This window comes from Castor canadensis, chromosome 11 (genome assembly GCF_047511655.1).
Source record: "Castor canadensis chromosome 11, mCasCan1.hap1v2, whole genome shotgun sequence".
In the NCBI taxonomy this organism is placed as follows: domain Eukaryota; kingdom Metazoa; phylum Chordata; class Mammalia; order Rodentia; family Castoridae; genus Castor; species Castor canadensis.
This window is the reverse complement of record NC_133396.1, coordinates 13,133,438-13,148,780: the sequence shown is the minus strand read 5'-3', so window position 1 is coordinate 13,148,780 and position 15,343 is coordinate 13,133,438. Positions and strand designations below refer to the sequence as shown.

At 34.1% G+C, this 15,343-nt stretch overlaps 1 protein-coding gene and 1 non-coding gene across 20 annotated transcripts in view; one reads left to right on the top strand and one right to left on the bottom strand.

Annotated features, from left to right (window-relative positions):
• The window catches only part of Cep112 (centrosomal protein 112), a 459,140-nt gene that overhangs the window by 89,187 nt on the left and 354,610 nt on the right, over window positions 1-15,343 (top strand). For 14 of the 19 annotated variants that reach the window (XM_074045308.1, XM_074045312.1, XM_074045310.1 and 11 more), the window contains 4 exons: window positions 1,426-1,512; window positions 4,397-4,496; window positions 7,720-7,838; window positions 10,461-10,604. In XM_074045308.1, the coding sequence (XP_073901409.1) occupies window positions 1,426-1,512; window positions 4,397-4,496; window positions 7,720-7,838; window positions 10,461-10,604 (450 nt within the window). Of the gene's footprint in view, window positions 1-1,425; window positions 1,513-4,396; window positions 4,497-7,719; window positions 7,839-10,460; window positions 10,605-15,343 lie in introns of those variants that run through there. The other 5 variants (XM_074045304.1, XM_074045303.1, XM_074045307.1 and 2 more) reach the window with 3 other exon arrangements.
• Window positions 1,120-1,226, bottom strand: LOC141414310 (U6 spliceosomal RNA). Its single transcript, XR_012439370.1, has one exon. It is a non-coding gene; the product is annotated as a U6 spliceosomal RNA (small nuclear RNA).

Sequence of the window (15,343 nt, the reverse complement as noted above, 5' to 3'; positions counted from 1 at the left end):
AATGTTGTATACCACTGAGGTAACAATAATTGTCATTAATTAGCAGAGGAAAAAATAGTGTCAGTGGGATGACTTGCTCTAATCACAACAGTTAATATGTGCTGGGATTAAGTTAGAGTTAGAAATGAAGTCTGTCTATCTCCAATGTACATATTCTTTAAAATTGTAAGATAACAGATGGCCAAATATTTTTGCAATCAAAATTATCAGTTTTATGTTGCTCTTAAAACCCATTGCTGCTATTATTTTAATTCTAGTATGCACTCATTATCTGCCAGCATTGATTACATTTTTGCTGCCTTTGTTCAGGATGCTGTTGCATTTGGTGTTGGTTTGGGAGAAAAGGAGTTGTTAAGAAATGCTTGACAGGAGATGAAGTCACTGCCTTGAGAGAATCAAGGTTATGATTCCAGGAAGGAGACCTTGGAAGCTGATGAGACAGTTGTACATTTGTCAGTAATTTGATACTCAGTCTCAAATCATCAACATTTCAATACATAGGTTAATAAGAGTATTTTGAAATGAGCATGTAGATGCGCACAAAGGAAAATAAAGGTTGGAAGAGACCTACTAAAGTGAAAAATAATAAAATCTAGGGTGCTGTGTGGATTTCAACATAAAAGCAGAATAATTCTATAAAATGACTTTCTGGGGGAGGGGTAGAAAGGAGGAGGAGGGAATACTGAAGAATCTGTACCTAGTATATTGTAAGCTTTGCCAACCAAGTGAAATTTATTTTAAAGAGTTTTAGTTAGGTTGGAAATAATTGAAAGAATGTATAGTCAGCATATTGGTATATGTAATGTGATTGCTAAACCTGTGACCACAGGTACAAGGTAAAAGTGGAACATGATATTTGCTTTTATAGAGGATGTTAGTTTACTTTTTTCTCTTTTGGTGGTAACTGGGGTTGGCACTCAAGGCCTTGCATTTGCTAGGTAAGCCCTCTACCACTTGAGTCACACCCCTAGTCCTTTCTTGCTTTAGTTTATTTCTTAGATAGGGTGTCTTGCTTTTGCTCAGGTTGGCAAAACCTTGGATCTCCATTCTCCTACCTTCACCTCCCATGTAGCTGGAATTATAGGTGTGAGCCATCATGCCTAGCTAATTTTTTTAAAAAAATATATAGAATGCTTCATGAATTTGCTTGTCAACCTTGTGCAGACGCTATGCTAATATTCTCTTTATCATTATAATTTTAGTATATGTGCTGTTGAAGTGAGCACCCAGCTCATTTTTTGAGATAGACTCTCACTAAATTTTGCCCAGGCTGTCTGCAAATCATTATCCTTGTACCTGTCTCCTGTTTAGCTGGAATTACAGGCATGAACCACTATGCCTGGTCCTGAAAGTGATATTTTAATTGTGTATTTTTTCCAAAGGGAAGAGTAAATTAGTAATACTTTAAAAATTTTTTTCTTGAAGCTGGACATGAAAACAAAAATGATGGAAGCAAAATTTCATGAAGAAAAGCTTAAGTTACAACAGAAACATGATGCTGATGTCCAGAAGGTAAGCTCTGTATTACTCATTTTTATTGAATATATAAATTTTCTAGATGTGATGATTCATGCATCTGTCCATCTATGAGATCACTTTATGATGCTTTATAATATATAAATGAAATTTGCTAAAGTAACATCCCTGCAAAAGTTGATTTGTAATCTTCATTTATAAAATGTGTCATATTTCAAACCTTATTTTTATGTTAACTTTTAGTTCTTCAACTATTCAGAGCTGGATTTTTCATAGCTTTTTTATTTTCATTCTCTCATTACCTTTTATGACATTTGAAATGTTGCATCAACTATAACTACAAGAGTTTTTTTAATCCTAATAGTCTTTCAATTTTCTGATAATTATAGTTTTCTTTTTAATTAGTTAATTGGTTTGAGATAGGGGTCATACTGTATTTCTCAGGCAGGTCTTGAACTTGCCACCCTCCCATATCAGCCCCCCAAACAGCCGGGATTATAGGCTTCAACTACCACACCTGGCTCTTCTTTTTAATTTGAAAAGACTCCATGGATTTAGTGCTGTTTGGTAAAACTACATGTGTTGTGAAACTTGCACTGACAATGAAGGCTACATTTTTGAATAGCTCGTGGAGATTTATGCTTTCCAGTCTTTCAGTATTTTCAAATAAAATTTGATTTTCCTTTAGAGACTCAGCAAAAGTCTTCAATGTTTGGTGATGCTACATGAAATTTGAGTTGGTAATTATATTTTAGTAACAATTAAAAATTTTAGTGATAATATATTTGTGTTTTTGTTTTTGTTTTGATTAGTGATTGAAACCAGGGCCTTGTGCATGCTAGGCAAGTGCTCTACTTGAGCTGTACTCCTAGATCATGTGTGTATTTTAAATACATAAGGTTGTTCCAAATGGAAAGGTTGTATATATTGTTTCAAAACTAAGCCTATGATTCTGCTTATCAAACTGAGTAATAGAGACAGAGGTGGAGTTGGGCATGGTGCATATACCTTCAATCTGGAACTCACAAGGCTGAGTCAGGAGAATCTCAAGTTCCTGGGTTATAGAGGGAGACCCTTTCCAGAACAGAACAAATCAGAGACAAGAGGCAGGTGGTTGAGGGAACAGCATCATATACACATGCTTTCTCAGAAGCAGAAAATCTATTAGTAGTCAGATTCACATTGGACTCTACTTCCAAGAAGGAAACCACTGAGTGCATATTAGAAAGATGAAAATATTTAATTTTTTATTTTTATGTGGGACTGGGGTTTGAAGTCATGGCTTCATGCTTGCAACACAGGTGCTCTGCTGCTTTGTTCCAGTCCATTTTGCTCTGGTTATTTTGGATATGGGGGTTCTCAAACTGTTTGCCCTGGCTGGCCTGTAACCGCAATCCTTCTGATCTCAGCCTCCCAAGTAGCTAGGATTACAGGCATGATAAAAAAAAATAATTTAATACTTTTCCTTTCTGGTTTGCTTCATTGAAACGTTAAAAGCAAATAATACTTTTTGGTCTTATTAGAATTTTACATTAGCTTAAATTGTTTAGATAAAACATTTTCCTATTGTAAATTTGTTTGAGTCAGTAATACAATTTTAATATATTATATCCAAATGAGACAGAATCTATTGATATATAAGATACTGATGTATAAGATAAATGAATTTTAAAGATGCAGTTGGGATAATCAGTGATAGGAGTTTGAAATAGGCTCCGTAATTTGTTTGTTATAAAGATCTATTCTAAGAAAACAGTTAATCATAGAATTATTTCTAGGAAGTTCTCTTTTAAAAGAAATTCTATGTGAAGAAGAAGGCAGTGTAACTAATTTGAAGTACCAAGGTAAAACATAGATGAAATCCTTGACCGTATGCCAGATTTGGAAAGTATATTCATCAATTTGTTGCTTATGGCATTTTCTAAATCTCAGGAATGGGAGAGGAATAAATTTTAGACTGTTTTATTTATACATTTCCTTCCTTCCTTTTTTCTTCTTCATGGAAATTAGGGTCAAACTTGCTCTTAAAAAAATTACCTTAGAGGTGAGATGCAGATAAGGAGAGGTAAAATAAAATGCTGGTAATAAGAACACTAAGAAAAAATTAGTTGGTGAACAACCTTTTCTTTTTACCTGATTTTGGGTGTATAGGAAATATAGCTCTACCATTAGAAAAGTGAATGTTCCTGCTCCTGCCTCAGTTTGGTTTTCTTTTTGCTCCTGTGAACCATTTTCTCCTGTTTGCCATCTTTCTTGAATTTTGGTTACTTTGGATTTTTTTAGGTATAAATATATTTTGAAGTATATAATCATTAAATTTAAAGCCTCTGGTACAATATAAATCAATTATGTAAATTTTAATGCAACTTGTGGTATATTTTGAGCTAATTTTTTTCTAGTTCACAATAGCACAGCTAGATATAAAGGGAGCCTATTACATGTCATCTTCCCATGTATCTAGGAATTTCTGTCATTGTGCAGTAAAATGGTGAAAGAACACTTGTGGAGGATTCACGGACATGCTTAGTGAAAGATTCTATCCCATTGCAGTGGAATGAATTATACTATTCCAGTATGTCAAGTTTCTGATGGCTTCTCTCTGCCATTTTATGACAGTTTAATTTCTGAATTATATTTAAGGAAATCACTTAATTATTTATGCTGTCCTTAAAAATTGATACATGAAAATTCCGTACATATTGATAGGTGAAAATCCCAAACATATAACATATTTAAAATAAATTATTCTAGTATATTTAATAATTTCCCCAGTGTACTATAAGATACCTTTTACAATTTTGGGAGGAAATCATTTATGAGATTGACTAAGATAGACTTGCAAAATACATTGTGCTCATTTGAAAAGTTGTGTATTCTAAACTTAATTCATTATACTAAAGAATTTTACATTCATTTGTAGATTTTAGAAAGAAAGAATAATGAAATAGAAGAACTGAAAATTTTATACAAAAAGAAACAAAATGAAACAGATGAAATTATAAGAAAGCTTGAAAAGAAAGGTGAAATTTGAATTTTCATTATATAATCCTTTTAAAAATATTTTCATTTCATTTTAGTAATTGTAAAATTTAATTTCTGATCATTCGTGAGTTTTAATCAATGGATGAAATTAGAGTGGGCTTTCATGTGACTGGGTAAAATGGTGTGTGAGTGTGTATGTATGTGAATGCAACAGCTATTATTGTGATTGACAGAACAACTTAAAAAGTGTTTAAGTATTCATTTAGAAGGAAAAGAAATTCTAGCTATTCAGGAGATGGAATTGCAGTTTGAGAACAGCCCCAGCAAAAGTCAGGAAGATCCTGTATCAGCCGATAGCTGGCTGCAGTGTCTCATACCTGTCATCTCAACTAATTAGGAAGCATAAACAGGAAGATCGAGTCTAGAATGGCAAGGGCAAAAACGTGACACTGTATTGAAAAATAACTAGAAGCAAAAAGGGCTGAGCATGTGGCTCAAGTGGTAAAATGCCTGCAGAGTGCAAAGTCCTGAGTTCAATCCCCCCAGTACCACCAAAAAAAAAAAAAAAGGAAAAGAAAGCATGTATTCAATTATCAAATTGTCTATGACTATGGGGTCAAAATATCAAGATCAACAGGCAAATCATGGGTAGGAATGTTAAATTTTGGAGAAAACAACCTTTGTAAGACTTTTTATAAGTTTGGTAAGCTTTAATTAGTTGGAGAGAAGAGTTCCCAGTATTGGGATAGGAATGCTAAAATGTTAAATTATGGGAAGGATGCTGCAAACCTACTTAGCTAAATTTGATAACCTATGCATTAAGAGATAGATTTAAAAACATTAAGATAGTTGACTAGGGACTGAATTAAGCATGACTTTGTATTTCAGATTTACAACTTTGAGCTTAAGGAGAGAGGGAGCAATCCACTCATTCAAAAGTAGCCCAGTTCTGTTACTAATTGTCTGATATATGACATTAGGAAGTTGTTGGGTGTTGGTTTACTCATTATAAAATGATGAGGTTAGAATAAAGATTATGTAAGGTGCTTTCCAACTCAAAGATATTTATGATTTTGTACTTCTATAATTTTTTTGATTTTTCAGTACTGGTGATAAAAATCCCAGTCCTCATATATGCTAGGCAAGCACTCTACCACTGAGCTGCATTCCCAGACAGTAGTATTATGTTTATGCATGTGGGCATGGGGGGAACATCTGTAATTTTGCACATAAAGTGATAAGGACCCATAGTATCTGAGCGATGGCAGTAGGAGTAGTGAGAATGGAACTGAAGAAGAAATTCTGAGCAGTGAATGAGGATTTGGTGAACAAAAAGATAAAGGCAATGCATAAAAGCAAAAGTTTTCATTTAGAAAACCTTCCAGAGCTACTGTATCTCCCCCAGATCAAACCTAAATGTGTTTGAGTGCATGGTGACTCCCCTTGACAATTTAGGATGTCAATTACATGTGTAAGTTAATCAATAAAATAGATATTTTTACATTAATTTCCATCATTAAAGTAATTAGAAATTTCTTCAGGTTTTTTCTTCCAAATACTTTCAGTGACTAAAAAAATAGTTAAAATTTATTTCCAGGTTTTCTTTCTTACCCTGTTTCAAACATGCCTAAGGTAAAAAAATACCCAAGCTTTTAAAAGTAATGTTTTTTAGCCAGATGTGGTAGAACAGATCTGCATTCCCAGCATTCAGGAGACTGAAGCAGGAGGATTGTTGAGTTTGAGGCCAGCCTGGATTACATAGTAATACTGTCTCAAAAAACCACTCCCTGCCAAAAAGTTTCTTAAGGCTTTTGAGTTACACCCAGATCTTAGTTTAAAGTTGGAATTATAAAACATTTTATATATGCTAATGACCAATATTAAGTTACATTCTTCTCTGCCCCTTATTTGTTGCATAGTTGAGATATGAGTGAAAGAAATTTCTAAGAAAATGTTTCTGAAAATTCTGCTCTCTTAAAGGAAGTGAATTAAAATATATTCATTAAGTTTGGAAAGTATTACGTTGAAGTAAACTACAAGCTGAATTTATTTTATCATCCATATGACACAGATACATTAAATTTTCACTTAAATCAGTTTAAATAATTTTTTGAAAGTTGGTAAAAATATAAATGGTGTATATGGGAAATGCATAGTTTAAGACCTATTTCTATTTTAGTAACATAAATCTTAAAAATTATTTTAAAGTATCTAGGAACAACAATATATTGAAATGATGGATGCCTTTATTTATTCCCTCAGCACACATCTTTTGAGAACTTGCCTGTGTGGCGTTGTTATGACCTATAGATAAAAAGCTCAAGTTGATCTATCTTTCTCCTCATTGAAAATAATCTTATTAAGGAGGAAATAGGGAAATAAACTGTTATGATGTCTTAGGTGACTGAATGGAGAAATATGCATGGTTAAATGGAAATAAGGAGAAGTTTATGTCCATGCAAGGGGAGGAGTCTGGTTGGTGAATGGTTCATAAGGAAGGTGATACTTGATTTGAGACTTAAGGATGAATAGGAATTTTGCAAGGGAGGGAAGGGCATTCCAGGTAGATAGGTTATCATGTTTGGTAGTCATACATAAAAGAACATGTTCTCAGGAATTTGCGGTTACAATTCAGGTTTAAGATGTGGAAGAGACAAACAATAGCGCCAGAGAATAGCTGGATCATGAGGAGCTACTTTCCTGTTAGAGGCTTTTGTCCTTTGTCCTTTAAGCAAGGAGAACTATTAGAATGATTTTTGGCCTGGAAGTAACATTACTGAATTTGCCTTATTGAAAGGTTTCTTTAAAGTGATAGACTAACCATCAGAGGGGGATGGTTCTTGAGGCCAACACACTATTAAAAATTTTCTAGAGTGAGAGTAAAGATGAAATCAGCCAAGGCTGTGTATGATGATAGAAATGGGGAAAAGAGGGCTGAAGGTGTGGCTCAAGTGGTAGAGTGCCTGCCTAGCAAGCGTGAGGTACTGAGTTCAAACTCCAGAACCATGAAAAGAAAGAAAGAAAGAAAGGGAGGGAGGGAGGGTGGGAGGGAGGGAGGGAGGGAGGGAAAGAAAGAAAGCCTTTGGCTTATTAACAAAAAGAAATGGAGAAAAAGAGTAAAGAGTAAGATGTTTAGGAAGAGACAATTAAGACTTGGTAAAACTGAATTATATTTATTAATCAGTATACTGTGTTTTCTATCATGAAACACTTATGTGTTTTATAGAATTGGCTTAACTATGCTTTCATCATTTTTGACAGTTCAGACTCTTATACGTGACTGTCAAGTTATCAGGGAGACTAAAGAAAACCAGATTACAGAGCTCAAAAAGATATGTGAACAAAGTGCAGAATCTCTGAATAATGATTGGGAAAAAAAGGTACGTTTCCAAAAGTAATAATGAAAATACAAAAATATATGCTTCAGAGCAACATATTCAAGTATAAAAGTAATGAATTTTGCAGAATGTACCAAAAAGTACAAAAAAAAAAAAGAAAAAGTAATTTAAAATTCTAGATTAAGTAGAAAGAAATGGCTACTGTATTCATGATTTGGTATATTTTCTTCTAGAACTCTGTGGTCTATAAAATTGCTTTCATTTAGAAAATGTACCAAATGGTAAATGTACCATTTAGTTAATGGTCTGGTTTTTTGTCATAGCCAAACAGGTTTTAAGCAAAATTAGTAGGGAAATAGCAATTTTAATTTTTTATTTGGGCTATTTCTTTCCTGAAATTTTAGGCAACACAGTGTAATCCAGGCTAGAGTTTATAGTAGCAACTTGTTTTGATTTGAAATCACTAGTGAATGGATTATACTTCCATGCATGTGAGAAACACTGAGATGTTGGTGTTATGGGCTTGGTGATGGTCTTGTACTACCTAAAGAACTCACTTTATTTATTTATTTATTTTTATTTTATTCATATGTGCATACAATGTTTGGGTCATTTCTCCCCCCTTTCCCCACCCCCTCCTTTAACCTCCCCATCCCTGCTCCCTCCCTTACCCCCCAACCCCTTGCTACCAGACAGAAACTATTTTGCCCTTATCTCTAATTTTGTTGACGAGAGAGTATAAGCAATAATAGGAAGGAACAAGGGTTTTTGCTAGTTGAGATAAGGATAGCTATACAGGGAGTTGACTCACATTGATTTCTAAGTTAATTCTTAGAAATTCTTCTAAGTTAATTCTTCTTGAACTAACCTTTTCTCTAGTTCCTGGTCCCCTTCTCCTATTGGCCTCAGTTGCTTTAAAGTATCTGCTTTAGTTTCTCTGCGTTGAGGGCAACAAATGCTATCTAGTTTTTTGGGTGTCTTACCTATCCTCATACCTCCCTTGTGTTCTCTCGCTTTATCATGTGATCAAAGTCCAATCCCCTTGTGTTTGCCCTTGATCTACTGTCTGAATATGAGGGAGAACATATGATTTTTGGTCTTTTGGGCCAGGCTAACCTCACTCAGAATGATGAATTACTTTTGAATTCTAGAAATGACACTAATTTAAAATGTATACTCCAGCAAAAAAGAGAAATTAAACATATCAGGGATTTGGGGGACCACATGAAATAGTAAAAACTACATGTGCTAAATTTTTGAAACTTAAGGCTCTTCTCTATGGCTGGTACTGAGCCATCCTCACTCTAGAAAGTACATTTCTAATTCATTCTTGGAACCCTTTCTAGTATTATTACTGAAATCGTTGCCTGCGTTCTGCCTTCAATTCTCATCATTTCTCAGCTTTTCCTGTTTTTCTAGTACTTTCTTAGTCAAATAAGACTTCACACTGATTTTTGTCATGTCCTTTCTTCTCTCCTTATTCATGGATAATGAGTCAAATATATTAGTTAGACTGTTTTGGACTCCTGCTCTCCTCATCAAGTAAGAAGTGTTAGACTTGGGGAATAGGAGTTAGAATTACATGCCCATTAAGATAAATGAATGAATGCCCATATGGTCAAGAGCACAGATTTTCAGCCCCCTTCAGAAGCCCATTGGTTGCCCCCATTGATTGGGTACTAGTGGCTCATACCTGTAATCCTAGCTCCTTGGGAGACTGAGATTGAGAGGATTGTGATTTGAGGCCAGTCCAGGCAAATTGTCCACAAGACCCCATCTCCAAAATAACCAGAGCAAAATGGACTGGAGGTGTGGCTCAAGTGGTAGAGCACCTGCTTTGTAAACACTAAGCCCTGAGTTCAAACCCCAGTCTAACAAAAAAAAAAAAAAGAAAGAAAAAGAAGCTATCCATCGAACTTTGTTTGGGCCTCCTATATTTGCCTTTGTTTTCCTTACCTTAATTTAAATGGATATTTAAAGCTTTATCCACTTAAAGAGCATATGCCTAATAGTCTTTATCAACAAAATCCTTTGAACGTGATACATAGGGTCCTTAGTCTTCCTGCTCATTATCTACTTGATTTATAAATACAATTTTTGAGTTTGTGTATCAACGATGGAAATTAAAATTAGTTTCTTATTGGGGGTTTGTTTAGGGGAAAACATTTTTACATTAATATTGCACAAAATTTTATATAAAAATGAATAATAGGCAGTAAAATAATATTTCTAATCAATAATATAAATATTTCTGTTTTTCTGATTTCAGATTGATATTAATGTGTAATGGACACATTGCATTATCTGTCTCACTTACTTGCTATTTCTACCTTAGATGGTAGTTTCCTTTAATATTTGCTCATCCATTAAAATTTTCAATTCAGGAGAGCCAAGAAAAAATTGTGTTTTGTAATCATACTCTTCTGCAGTGTGGTGTTGAACCCAGGCCTTGTGCATGTTAAGTGAGAGCTGTACTACTGAGCTACATCCCCAGCCTAATAGTGCTCATTATATGATATCTTTACTTAGGTTTACTTGTGTGGATTTTATAATTTTTGTTGTTAGGTCAATATATAGATATAAACAGAAATATTGAAAAGCCTTTTTTCTGAATTATGAAATAGTCTGTTCCACAATAGTGAAAGTCTTGACTTTATGGTATAGCTCCACAATGCAGTAGCAGAAATGGAAAAGGAAAAATTTGATCTTCAAAAGCGACACACTGAGAACATTCAAGAATTGCTTGAGGACACAAATGCACGTCTGAATAAAATGGAGGGGGAATACATGGCACAAACACAGTCTACAGTAAGTCTTGTTTCTTTTCTTACTTCTTAGAAATCATCTTCTCATAGTCTATGTCCTCATGCTTCACTGTATATAAATGTGTAACTGAACTAAAAGGAAGGAAGGAAGAAATGTGTAACTGAGCTAAAAGAAAAAGCTTTACTTTCCTACTTGATACAGATTTATATATGATAATGGGCAGTCCTTGAAGTTTGCCCAGAAGTTTGACTGGATTATTTAATTCCATTGGCATTTTTTTAAACTCTCAGAAGCCTTTATAAATATCTCTTCTTTTTTTAAATTGACTTTTAGTTCAGAGATAATTTTTTTCTTTTTAAAACTTTTTTGTACTGAAGATTTGATTGTTTTCTGGAAGTATTTAATGCTGGTGTCAAGGACATCACAAAGGAAGATAGTAATGTGACTACTCTGACAAGTTTCCTTAGTAGATCATCTTGATTTAGGGACCATACACACAGCACTTGAGTAAACCCAGTAAGTTTCCTTTTCTGAAAGAATGCAGAAAGAAGTTACACAGCACAGAGGCCCCAAAGTGAGATTGAAAATCCCCAAAGAACCTCCTCATTGAGCACATTGTTGTAGAGTATAGGTCAGAAGGAGCTAATGTCTTCAGCCTGTGGAAGCTCACTTGACTTCCTCAAATGCATAAGACTAGAAGAATTCTGCAGGTAGGCTAATGTGCGGATTAGGCAGCTCATATCCAATGCAAGTGCACCTCTTCAATCTTGTTATAGGTATATAATATGACATTATATAATGGTCCAGTGTTGTATGTCAGGCATGAACCCAACCCTCATTTTACCATTCCCAGCTCTCCCAGACAGCCTGGCTTAGTCCAAATACTTTCTTGAGTTTAAAGGTATGGAATGTAAACAAGAGTCAGTTACTTAAGCATATTGTAGATATTTCTTAGAGCCAGTTACCCATAATCCTTAGTCCAACAAGCACCAAAGCCTACCTTATAGGGGAAAAGAAATGAGAAGTGGTATGCACAGTGGTTTGGAAACTAGATTTGAGTGACAGTCTTGGTTTAGATCTCAAATTCTTGATAATTTAGATGTCATGTTAACTCTTCAAATGTTAACTTCATTACTGTGGCATAGGATAACAGTGGCACAATGTACTATAAGTTACTGAAAATATTAAATAGATATACATAAATTATTATAGCAAGCAGTCAATATATAATTGTTTATATTGTCCTTTTTGTTTTTGGTGGTGATAACTGGTTTGAACTCAAGGCCTTACACTTTACCACGTGAGCCACACCTCTAGACCTAGTTTTGTCTTTGAAAATACAGTATTTGAGAATGGAGACATATAAGTGAAAAAGACTTATTTTAAGAAGTTAATCAACATTTGCTTAAGGATAGAGTTTTGGCATCCATTTCCTCCCTTAAAAAAGACAGGACAGGGATAAGAAAGGCAGAAATGCAGATAGGCAATAAGATTGGGAGAGTAATGTAATTTTTGGAGTGGGAAAGGCAATGGATGAGTTGAAACTCATCTAACAGGTTCAAGAAAGCAAAACCTTAAATAAACAGGGAAGAACTCTGGGAAGCAAAGCTGAATTACACTGTGGGACCTGTGAAGGTCCAGGCATCTCTACAGGGGAAGGTAAGGTACAAATGTGCATCAATAGGAGGATTGCTAGGGCTGTGAGGGTGATGTGTGCAAGGAGGTTTATTGTGTGTTTGAAATGTTTACTAATGCAAGTTGTAAAAATGATAAACAAAAAATTTACTAGATCTTGCATGCTGTTCCTCATTTTGTAAAGCATGGGGTGGTCTGTCTGTTGCCTCAGCTGTACACATTAGGTTATTTTCGGGAGAAAGTAAACAATCTCTGGTTCAGGAGGTCTCAGACACTGTTGAGAGTTCTACTGCAGCAGTTTGCAAAGTGTTGTTAACAGACCTCTTGGAGTCCTTGAGACCCTTTAGAGTCCTTTTAGTGGCCAGATTGTCAACCACTGCTGCCCCATGTCTCAAATTAAAATTATAAAAAATTAAGTTGCTTATAAGGGCAAAAATATTAAGATGTCTTCATATTTCTTCATTCAGTATTCAATGCCATAAGAGAGTGGAGCCTTACCTAGTAGGGCTTATCTCTACTATAGAGATAAGCATTTGAAAAAATGTGCCCCAAATGCTTATCAGTTATATTTTCTATCTCCTTGTATTTTCTTCCTGTTCTTTACTCTACAATAGATTCCCACTTGATCTCACTCTCATTAATTAATTCTATAGTATATTTTCTCCTTATTGGATGTATTACAACTTTTATTTCAACTATTATTTTTTCTCATACCTAGTATTTTCATTTGACTAAAAAAAAAAAAAAAAACCCAAACAATTTCTTGTTGTTTGAATTGTTAATATCTCCTTAAATGTATTTAGTAGATTTGGTCTATTAATTCTAATGATTTATCTTCAGAATATTATAAATTATAATATGCTTTGTGTTATGAATAGTAATATGATATATATTTATTTATAGATATACAAGTATTGATGACTTTCTTTTACAATAGTTCTCTACAGGTATCTAGTTATTTTGGACCATTAGCCAAGTCCCTGGAGTTTATAATTTACTCCTCTGTGTATTTGTGAACAGCTAGAATATCAGGTTCTTGTATTGATCAATTAAAATTTGTTTTAAGTGGTAGGGAGAGGGTCTCCGAGTAGAGACCCCCCAAAAGCCCAGGATCAATGTTGAACACCCACTGGTGACTTCTAGTTTGTAATAGGCAAGTCTCCCTGACCCTAAGGGAAATACAACTTTGGAGACAGACAGTCTCCTTAGATTTTAATAGTCAGCTGCTAAGGAAGTTCTTAATAGTCAAATTGATCTACTAGTGCTTTTTATAACTGGTGCTTTTTCTGTTTGTTTTTTTTGGTTTTGAGACAGGATCTTGCTATCTTGCCCATCGTTCAGGCTGGTCTGGACCTTGCTGTGTAGCCCAGGCTAGCCATGAAATCAAGATCCTCTTGCATTAGCTTTTCGAGTACAACCACACTTGGCTTACCTTTTTATGTCTTGTTTACCAAGTGCAAAAAGGTTCACCTGTATATTCTAAAAGTTTTTGTTTTGTATATATATATAAGCTTTAATCACTCTGATGTTTTTTTACAACTAGCATAAGATAGATATCTATTTCCATTATTTTTATGTGAATGATTACTTTTTCCTCCAGTTTTACTTTTGAGTAGTTCTTCCTTTCTTTATTGATCTGTCATGGCCATTGTCATAAATTAAACTTCAGTTATCAATGAAGGTTTCTATTCTAGTTGGTTTGCTGAATTCTCTGGCTCTGCCAGTATTATACTGTCATCCATAAGTACAGATCATAATTATTCTTGATATCTTCAGGGAGGTCTTTCTTCTTTGTCCATCATATTTGTCTTGGGTACTCTGAGCTCTTTCCTTTAATGGATACATTTAGAATTAGCTTATCAAGCTAATAAGGAAACAAAAGTCTCAGAACATCTTTTCTTTAGAAAACTCTTGTAATATTTATTTCTCATACTTTGCTGTATAAGAGACTCAAGAATAAACAGTTTTCCCCAGCTCATCCTCCCAAGTAGCTAGTAAGCCACTAAGGCCTGGCTTAGAGAATTACTTTATTTTGTTGTTCTCTCAGGCTTGTGTGTGTGTGTGTGTGTGTGTGTGTGTGTTTGGTGGGTGTCTTGTTTTGTTTTATGGCCATTTTTTGTAAACAGGCACTTGTTTAGGTTGGTTGGTCAATTTGTGTTTGTTGGTGTTGGCAGGAGTTTTCTTATAGGAGAATCATATTCTAAAACATAGAAACACTCGATTTTTTAAAACAAATACTAGAACATATAATTTAAATCAAAATTTTTAGGGATTTTTCCTCTTTAATTACCAATATTGGTAAGTTGTATATTCTCCATTTTTTTTTTTAGCAGGGTTTGCTATTGGTACACCAATTTCCAAGTATTTGGGGATTTTCTGGTGTCTTTTTGTTTTTGCTTATAAGAATTCCTTGGGTTAATTTTTTTTTAGAAATTAATGTTTAAACTTTGTTACATTTGTTACGTAGGCTATACCTTTTGTTTTTCCTTGTGTCATTAAGTCTTTAATTTCCTATAATATTTTGGTGGAGGCAAGATTTTCTTTTTTTGGTCTCTTGAAGTATACTCATTATATCAAAATCCTAAAACCACTTTCTCTTAAATTTTGGGGGCTGGCAATATGAGATTGCAGTTTCAGTGAAAAAAAAATTTTTTTTGTCAGCACTGGTGTTTGAATTCAGGGTCTCATGCTTGTTATGCAGGCACTCTTACCACTTGAGCCATGTGTCCAGCCCTAGTTTTTGTAATTTTTTTAACCAAGTCATTCAACACAGGAAGTTTGATCTTTTTAATAAATTGGTCAATCGGATACTGAAAAAGCTTCTCGAACATTCATATCACTTAATAAAATAATCTAAGGAACAGCTCTTATTTAAACATGGAGATAAAAAATAAATATATTCTTGGTCTGGATTAATCAAAGTTCTTAAGAAGGAAATAGAAACATTCACCATAAGGAAAAATACTGATAAACCAGAATATATCAAAATTAATACCTTTTATTCACTAATGGATATTGTTAAAAGGCAATTTAGAGTGGAAGAAAATATATGTAATTCCTTTATCCAATATAGACTTTACATCATAATTATATAAGGAATTCCTACAAATCAAGAAGAAAAAGAAAAGCAAAACTAACGATCAATA